Source organism: Tupaia chinensis, unplaced genomic scaffold (genome assembly GCF_000334495.1).
Source record: "Tupaia chinensis unplaced genomic scaffold, TupChi_1.0 Scaffold143913_1, whole genome shotgun sequence".
In the NCBI taxonomy this organism is placed as follows: domain Eukaryota; kingdom Metazoa; phylum Chordata; class Mammalia; order Scandentia; family Tupaiidae; genus Tupaia; species Tupaia belangeri.
The window spans coordinates 2333339-2342717 of record NW_006203764.1 but is presented as its reverse complement, the minus strand read 5'-3'; the positions used below and the strand labels follow the sequence as shown (position 1 = coordinate 2342717).

The 9379-nt window shown below is 53.3% G+C and overlaps 1 protein-coding gene across 1 annotated transcript in view; it reads left to right on the top strand.

Moving 5' to 3' along the window:
- Positions 1–1178: 1178 nt before the first annotated feature.
- FAM181A (family with sequence similarity 181 member A) overlaps positions 1179–9379 on the top strand; it is a 9225-nt gene continuing 1024 nt past the window's right edge. The window contains exons 1-2 of the mRNA XM_006165404.1: positions 1179–1280; positions 9066–9373. Of these exons, the coding sequence (XP_006165466.1) occupies positions 9153–9373 (221 nt within the window). The 5' untranslated portion in view covers positions 1179–1280; positions 9066–9152. The remainder of the gene's footprint in view (positions 1281–9065; positions 9374–9379) is intronic.

The window sequence follows — 9379 nt, the reverse complement described above, 5'->3', positions numbered from 1 at the left end:
AATTGTCTGTGCAGGGAAGCTGGGAAGCTGAGGGACAGTGTGGCTGTGAGGATGCACCTCCTGGTGTGTGCATGTTTTGCTTTAGTTTGCTGAAGGGCACTTGAGCTCCCCAGGGAGACATAGAGAAAAAATAAGAAAGAGAGACAGCAACCCCTGGGGGAAATGTCCACGCCGCAATCCGTTCTCCTCCATTTTCCTCTTGGTACGCACACATATGCGCCTGGTGTGTTATCAAACCTCTGGGTCTGGGACTCAAATCACACGGTCAGTCATGTGGGATCCATCCACCTTAACCACCACGCCACGGGCCGGTCCCGTGCTTGCTGTTTACACACTGTTTTGCCACCGGCTTTTGGCGTTCCCAGAACAGCTCAGGAGCCAACCAAGCATTTTACTCCATGCTCACATGTGTTTGTTCATTCATGCATTCAGCCAGGCACCAAGGTTTACTACATGCCTACCGTATGCAGAAATAGGTGAGGGTTCAACCCCTCCTCCTACCTTCTCTTGCCCCGTGCCCTGCAGTGAGGTCTCCCCTCTGCTGCACTGAACTCCTCACTCTCCAGAATGCCAACGCCCTCGGTGCCAGTGCCTTCATCAGGGGTGACTTGCTGCCATTGCCATCTCCTGGCTCTGAAATGAAGCAGCGTGTCAGACAAAACCCAAGTCTTGGAGTCAGGGAGGCATGGATTTGAACCTTGACCCTGCCCCTCACTAGCCATCAAGTTATTTCATCTTCCCGAGCCTCAGTTTCCTCACCTGCCAAATGGGGATAATATCAGGCTCCATGACAAAGTACGATCGGACATGTCTCCCTCTGCTGTGGTTGGTGCCTGGCCTGGAGTTGGCACTTGTTCATAAGTGTCTGGACCTGAGTGGATGAACGCTGGCTGGGGAGGGACCCTTGAGTCCTGCTCAGAGGTGTGTGTACTTAGCTGAGTCTCTGCCTTCCCCTTGATTAAAATCGCAGGGACTGGGCATCCAGAACACCAAGCTTTGTACCCCTGGCTTCACATCCTGTGATTCTGAACTGAATTTGGGGACACCTGGCACACAGCCGACCTCATCTCCATCCATCCCCAGGGAAGACATCACTAGGCGATCAGAGCATCCTAACGGCTGAGCCTTGCAGGGCCTCGGAATCTTTCCACGGGGCACCTGCCAGCCATCGCCAATCAAATCCGAGTTGGCAGTTGAGATTAAACGGACTTTCCATTCCCGACTGGCCCCCTGGGTGGGGCGAGAGACTCACCGGAAAGGCGCCGGAGGATACAGCCAAGGTGAAGTGGGTATGCTGGGGTGGAGAGAGTGGCACGGAGCAGAGGTACAGGTGTGGGGCAGGGGCCCGCTGGGGACACCCAAGAGGGGCACAGTGACACTATGACCACATCTTTCCTGTCACACCAGCCCCTCCTTACAGGGAAGACATGCCCAGCATGGCTTCCTCTGCACAGCCTTTAGAGCCAGCCCGGAGGAGAAGTGAAGGGGAAGGAAGGGCCCTGACTATGAAGCAGGCAGTAGTCTCTTCACCCTCACTACGACCCTGCCAGGGAACTATTGTACTCTTCGCCCACTTTAAGGGAGAGGAATCTGAGGCCCGGAGTTTACTGGCCATGATGATTAATCATAAAACAACAGTAAGGAACTCAGGCTAGATTCTGGCTTTGCCCTTCTGGCCGTGGGGTCTTGGGCAGGTTGTTTAATCAGCCTGTGCCTCAGTATCCTCATCTGAAGAGCAGGGATAATGTGCATCTCATCATGAACTACGAGGTAATACAGATGACGTTTCTGGAACATCATCTAGTGTGTAACAAGAGGTTGATAAACTACTTACTAGGCCATTAGCATAGGGGTCTTGTTTGTTTCAATGTCCAGCTCCTCAGGGAATGTCCTGCACATAGCAGGGCTCACTAAGTGCTTTGGAATTGAACCTTTGAGCCCAGAAGGGTCCCAGGTTGCTCTTACTACCATTTTACAGAGGGAGACACTGAAGTCAGTGAGATTAGGTGACCTGTGCAGTCCTAGAGCTAGAAAGCGATGGCCAGTTTCTGTCTCCTGGGTCTGCCTGAGCCCGGAGCTCTTCCCGCTTTGGCTTCTCTGTGCAGCTTCACTGTCTATATTTTCTTTAAAATGCTCCGTTCTGGGACCCAGCAGGTAGGTGTGCTGTGGTTAAGGTGCTGGACTCCCACATGGTCAATCACAGGTCAAGCCCCAGACCCAGCAGCTTGAAAATCATGTTGGGCTTGTGTACATGCATGCCCAAAATCCCAAGAAGAGAACAGAGGAGAAGGGACTGTGGTGTGGCCATCCACCCAGGGAGTAATTTCTCACTTTCCTTTTCTGTCTCTATCTCTCTCTGGTGACCACAAACACCCTATGGTAAAATAAATAAATAAACAAAACAAAACAAAACAAAAACAAAAACAAAAACAAAAACAAAAACAAACAAACAAAAAACCACCAAACTTTTTATGCATGCTCTATTCTTCAATAAGGACATAGAGCGTAAGCATAAACAGATAGAACTGAAAGGAGAAATAGACAAATCCTCCATTATAGTCAGGGGCTTCAGCACCTCTCTCTCAGCAACTGACAGAGTGACAAGAGAAAATCAGGAAGGCAGAATTGGGTAACACCATGAACCAACAAGACCTAGTATCAACCAGCAAGATCTAGTTGACATTTATAGAACATGCAACCAACAACAGCATAATTTACATTCTTTTCACTTGTCCATGGGACATTTGCCAAAATAGACCATATTCCGGGTGATGAGACAAACCTTCACTAATCTGAAAGCAATTAAAGTCTCCGACCATGATGACATCAAACTAGAAATCAATGACAGAAAGAGCCTGGAAACCTCTAAACACTTGGAAATGGAAATAACAGGCTTTGAAATAATTTGTGAGTCCAAGAGGATATCTCAAGAGAAATAAGAAATGTACTGAGCCAGATAAAAACACAAGCGCAATATACCGAAATATGTGAGCTCCAGCTAAAGCAGTGCTGAGAAGAAAGGCTATAACACTGAAAAGTAACAAAAGCCTTCGTAACTGACACCCCCACCTCAAGAACCAAGAAGAAGAAAAGTAAAACTAAACCCAAGTCAAGAAGATAAAAGTAAATAATAAGGTTAAAAACAGAAATCAATGAAACATTAAAAAGAAAAACAATAGAAAAAAGTGAACAACCACCACAACCAAAATAACTGATTTTTTGAAAATATCAGTAATTAATTAATAAGCCTCTAGGAAAACTAATGAAAAAGAAAGAAGATACACAATAGATTACAAATTAGAAATGAAATAGGACATCACTACAGATCTGACAGACATTAGAAAGATAATAGTTTGAACAACTCTACAAACATAACTTCAACTTAGATAGACAGATCAGCTCTTCAAAGACCAACTGCCAAAACTCATACAACATGAAAGGATAATCTGGAGTCTGGATAGTGGCATATGGGAAGGTTCTGGGTTCATGTCTAGAGACCTCCCTGGACATGCAAGGTATGCACACGCCCATGATCCAGGGGTGGTTGAAGCTGGGGGTGGATGGTGTTGTCAAGACCCTGTTGGGGATACTGTCTCCTTAATTCTCTTACACATGGAAGAAATAAATAGGCATAAAAATTTAAAATAGGTTAAACAAGAAAAACCACCTGATTGAATTAATTGATGCGGAAAAATCATTTGATGAAATTCAACACTGAGTCATGACAGAAACTCCCAACAAATTAGGAGTAAAGGGTGAAGATCCTCATCTCCATAAACAGCAACTACAAAAACACCACAGCTAATGTCATACTGCATAGCAAAAAATAAAAATGCTTTCCCACTAAGATCAGGAATGAGGCAAGGACGTCTGCTCTCATGCTTATTCGATAACAAACATTTTCCCTTGGGGCCAGCAGGTGGCACAGTGGTTAAGGTGCTGGACTCCCATATGGCCGACTGCAGTTTCAGTACTGGACCCGATGGCTTGAAAATCACACCAGGCACGTGTGTGTGTGTGTCCAAAATCCCAGGAAGAGAATGGAGCAGAAGGCATTGTGGTGTGGCCATTCCCCTGGGAGGAAGGGGCGATTTCTCACTTTTTCTCTCTCTGTCTCTCTATAGTAAACACACACACGCTATGGCAAAAACCTAAAAAAAAAAAAAAAAAAATTCCCTCTCCAGACCCCCCCATGTGATGAATGGAGATCTGCTGAGCTAGCCTCTCTTCCTGAAGGCTGGAGTCCTCAGACTCATCAGCCCAAAGTCCTCTCATTTAGAGTCCCTTTCAAGCAAGCACAGGGGTACACATTGGTTTACCTGATCCTATTACGTTGAATCTGCCCTAATTTACATTAGGAAAAAGGCAAAGCATGTGGCAAATTTGGGATCCCTCTAAGTAACACTGTGTTAGTGTTACTAACACAGCCCCACATAAATATCCATGTGTGCAGCATGGAAGCTGAGAATTGTTGATGCAATCCACCCAGGAAACTGAGGCCCAAAGAGGCTAAGTGCTGGCTGAAGATCACACAGCCAGGAAGAGGCGGAGTTCAAAGATCTCATCTCTGAAGCCAGTTTCCCTTCGTTACGATAGTGTCCAGCATGGGCCTCGATCACACGGATGGTTGTCTCAGTCACTGCAGTTGGGCTGCAGGCACAGGCTGAGCCAAACTGTGACTTTTGGGGCATCAGGAGGTCTCCAGCTGGTCTGAGGGCACAGACCCACTGGTGCTCGGGCTCGGCCAGGAGGCGAGGTCGCCAGGGCAGGGAGCCCCGGGTTTCATTTCCACCCGATGCCTCCCACATCTGCTGATTGGGGTTGACAGCACGCCTGCCTCGGGCTAGTCTTCAATGAACTGCCGCCATTATGTAAGGGCTTACATAAATCACCATGTGCTGTCTGCCTCCCTCTCCATCCAGGCGCTGGCCAGGCCATGGTGTCCCCAGCACAGCCTTTGCGTTCCCTGGTCAGCGCGGTCCAGCCTGGCTCTCCAAGGCGGGTCAGCTGGGCTTGTCTGTGGCGCTGGGCTAGCAAAGCCCCTGAGGAAGTCAGGGCCCATGGGAGGGTTGGGATGGGGTTCGTGGCGGTCAGTGGGGAGCAACGTCCTGTGACGGCCAGGAAGCCCTGGGTCTGACCGCCAGCATCTCCATCCCGGCTCTGCCACTTACCAACCTTGGGCAAGTTTCCTCACTGACCTGTGCCTCGGCGTCTGGAGATCTTAGAGACGCACTGCGGTTCCGGAAAGAACGAACAACAGTGCATGTCCCCTACTCCAGTCAAGGGCTGTGCACTGAACAGAATTTCATGTGGCCGAGTGTCATCGGGGCTCCTGCTCAGTCCTGGCTCTGCCACCGTGGGGAGTCACTGGGCCTGTCTCTAACATGAGAAGATGGGCCATCTCTCAGAGCTGAAGTTTCTGTAGAGGTATGAACGTGTAAAACTGCCTTTGGCAATTAAAAATAGCACGTTCTGAAGACAGTCCCCGACACTGGACGGCGTGAACAGACTTGAGGCGGGGTGAGCGCAGCCGGGCTGTCAGGGTTGGAGACGGAGAGGTCGGCCACGCCAGCTTACCCAAGCCAGGGTCCGCTGAAGACAGGCCCATGTGCCTCCAGCACGGTTTCACGAACCCGTTGGTGAGGGCGATGGGATTGTGAAAGGCGCATCCAGCTTCCAAGTGCCATAGTCCCAGAGGAGCACGAGCAATTGTCACCAAGCACAATCTGCAACCACAAGCGTCCTGCTCCAAGGCTTCCCTGGCCACTGGGGACACAGAAGAAGCAGCCGACAAGCGCCCTTCTCACCCAGATGGGGTTTGGTGTAGGGGACGACAAACAGAAGGATAGGAACGCGCTGTTTCCAGTCTCCAGGATAAATGCTATCCCGCAGACGAGGCGAAATGTTTAATTTAGTAAGAAACTGCCCTGTGCCAGGCCCTGGAAGGGGATCCGATTACGAAGGGCCTTCTGTTAATAGCTAAGGTTAGACTTCATCTTCGAATCTATGAGGATGGGAGGAGGGCATCATTACTAATGCTGGGAGTGGGCCAGCTGGGGGCATGGTGGTTAAGGTGACTCACAAGACACTGATTCACAGAGCCCACTGGCCTGTTAGGGAGGTTCCATTTCATTGGCTAAAAAACAAGAAGCCGACAGCAGACAACTGCAGGGCAATAAAATCTCAGAGAAAACAGACCAAGCAGATGCTCTTAGCAGAGGTGCTCTGGAGAGAGGATTGGCATTCCACAGATACAGGCCAGCAAGGCAAGGGCTCCGGCAGGGCACCGTGGAGCAGATGGCCAAGGGGGCAGGGGCCGGCTATGTGGGATTTGAACTCCAGGCAGTGCACCCGGCTCATGCTGTAGGCAGCGGGGAGCTGTTAGTGGCTGTGGGACATAGAGACACTCTCTAGCAATGTGAGCTGGTGGTGAGGAGCAGAAGAGATGTTTCCTGCCTGTACCAGTCAGCGTGGGCTGGGATGTGCTGCAGAAACAAGTAAGCCTCAATCCTCTGGGACCCCAGAACATGATGGTTCAGCTCTCACCTACGCACAGGCCACTGCAGATGGAAGCAAGTCTTGAGGGCATGTGATGGCCAACAGCTCAAGACGCTCCCAGTCCAAGGCCCCTCCAGCTCAGTCTCTGCTTGCCCGACCTCTGCAGCTGGAAGAGAGTCCCCGACGCTGGACGGCAACCTTTCGTCCGGAAGGGATGGAGAATATTGCACTGGCTCTTCAATGCCTGAGTTGAATCACAGCTTGTCAGCTTGGGCTATCTCCTCTAAATCTTTCATTTTGCCTATTAGGGACATTAGGTTGTGCGGAGGCCAGGCCACTGTGGACAGGTGTCAATAGTAGCTCGCTATCAGCCATGGGGAGAGATGAGCCAGGACACCTGGGGGAGGCCCCGCATTGTGCTGCTGGAGCCCTCTGTCTGGGGTGGAGCGGGCTGAGGAGCGCTCCAGTTGGATGCAGAGGTGTGGGTTGGTGAACAGGCCGCCCACCACTTGGCTGACCAGGGGGCAGGAGGAGAAGGTGGGAGAAGAAAGGGGGAAAGGAAAGGAAGGGGAAGGAGAGGAGGGGAGGATGGAAGGCAGAGCCTGAGGGGAAAGTGAGGAGGCCCATAGGGACACCACCCGGCTGGCACGGAGACCTCGCCCTTCTGCATTTCCCAGGCAGCCTCCCTTGCCGCCGGCCTCACCTTCCCTCTGGCCCGTTGGTGGGCAGGGCCAGCGCCGATGCGGGCTCCCTTGCTCGCTCAGAGCGGCCCTGCTTGCAGCCCTGCCGGCGTTGGCACGGTGACAGTAGCCAAGTGTGCAAACTTGTGCCATTGTCCCCAGGCCAGGGGGAGCCATGGAGACTGGCTAATATGACACAGGAAAATGTTTGCTGATGGCAATTCTATGGGCTTTGTCCACCTCTTTCTCCATCATGACGACTCGATTTAAGTCCCTAACTGTTTGACTACAAATGCAAGGGGACCGTGCAACGCCAACCTTTTGTCCGGCTGCGCTGAATGGGCAATTCAGGCTTTGTGCAGCTCAATTGAGGAAGCAAACATAAAGACAAGATTCCTGAGAGCTCCGGCTCCCTTCCCATGGATATCCCAGCACCTCGTTAGAGTCCTGCCTCGGCCACCTTTCCCCATAGCAATGCACCTTCCAACCCACCTCTCTCGTAGGCCCTCCAGCGCCCGGTCCCTGGGGGATCCCGGGAGGTGGGGTGGAAAGAAGGAGCCTGAAAGACAGAAGAGAGAAGCCACTCAACACTCAAGGACAGTGGGGAAAGCAGCCCGCCCCGGCTTACCCGTCCGATTGTCTGTCTGCACTGGAGCATGGCAGCTGTAGGCCTGACTCTTTGGGGGAAAAAAAAAAAGCCTGTCTCCACTGGGCCCAGCGCCTCCTCAGTCCAGGACATTTTACACACACACACGCACCACCCCCTCGAGAAACCAGGGAACCGAGGTCAAGGGGAGGAGGGGCGTGGAGGCCCAGGAGAGTAGGGCTGAAGGGTAGAAATTTACCGGGAAATGATTGCATTTGGGAGCTGTCTTTTTTGTGATGGTCCCCATGGTGACAATTTGTGCCGGCAAAGAATGTGGGAACGGGGCGCCGCCGCCTGATTGGGATGCTTTGTATCTGGAGAGGCGCTCCTGATTGGCCTGAGGGCCCCCCAGCTCCGGGGAGTTGTCCTCCATTCAGCCCACTCAAGGGCTGCACAACTGCTTCCAGGACGGAGCTCGCGGGCCGTGCCGGGCCTGTCCCAGGTCTGCGGTGGGGAACCTGCCCGGCCACGTTGGCGGGGCCCGGGGCCCACACCTTCGGTCAGTGTGGAGGCCCGGCTGCACCGGCCTGATGGGGTATGGGGTGTGGGGTGGGCTGGGGCCTGGGGGAGGGGCGAGGTGCTGAGGGTGGTGGCCTAGGAGGCATGAAATTGCTGCAGATGCTTCTACGGGGAGTCCCTGCTGCCTGCAGCCTGATATCAGCCTGCAAGGCAGGTCCCGATTAAGTGCCAGACAGGGGTCCTGCCTGGTCCTCCGTGAGAGCTGGGGGTGGAGCGTGGGGACTGAGGAGGGGGGTGGAGGCTTTCCAGGGCTGGGCGGGGGCCGTGGGAGGGGGAGGCCACCACCAGGGAGAGAAGGGGCTTGGCCTGGCTTGAAAGAGGAACAGTTGCCTCCGCTCGGAAAATCAAAACCTTGCTGCCAAGTCGTGCACGTTGGCAGTGTGGAGTGTGGGAGGCCCAGTGGGCCGGGAGCATGGAGACCGGGCTCCAGCCCCAGCAATGCCACTTGTAGCTGGGTGTCCTCGGGCAAGTTGCTTGACCTCTCTGAGCCTCAGCTGCAAGCAGAGGGCAACAGGCCCAAGCAGGCCAGATGAGGCTCTGCTAGTGCCCATCCCACAAGTTTTTGGGCCGTTCAGACTCAGACAGGTGTCCCATGACCCAGGGCTCAGCTCAGAGCTGAGGAGGGCTGGGGCTGGGGACAGTTTGCAGCCACTGCGTGTGGCCCTTGCCCGGTGCTGGGCATGGCTGCTGGGAGAGACGCCAATGGCCCGTTTGTCCCCCAGGCCCTCTCTGTGCCCTTCCCTGGAGCTGCCGGCCACCAGCACAGCCCGCCCTCTTCATGGAAAGTCCCGTGCGGTGGCCCCCTGGTGATGGCATCCGACAGTGACGTGAAGATGCTGCTGAACTTCGTAAACCTGGCCTCCAGCGACATCAAGGCCGCCCTGGACAAGTCGGCGCCCTGCCGCCGCTCCGTGGACCACCGCAAGTACCTGCAGAAGCAGCTCAAGCGCTTCTCCCAGAAGTACTCCCGGCTCCCACGGGGCCTCCCCAGCCGAGTGGCTGAGCCCCACCTGAAAAGGGGGCCTCAGGACAGGCA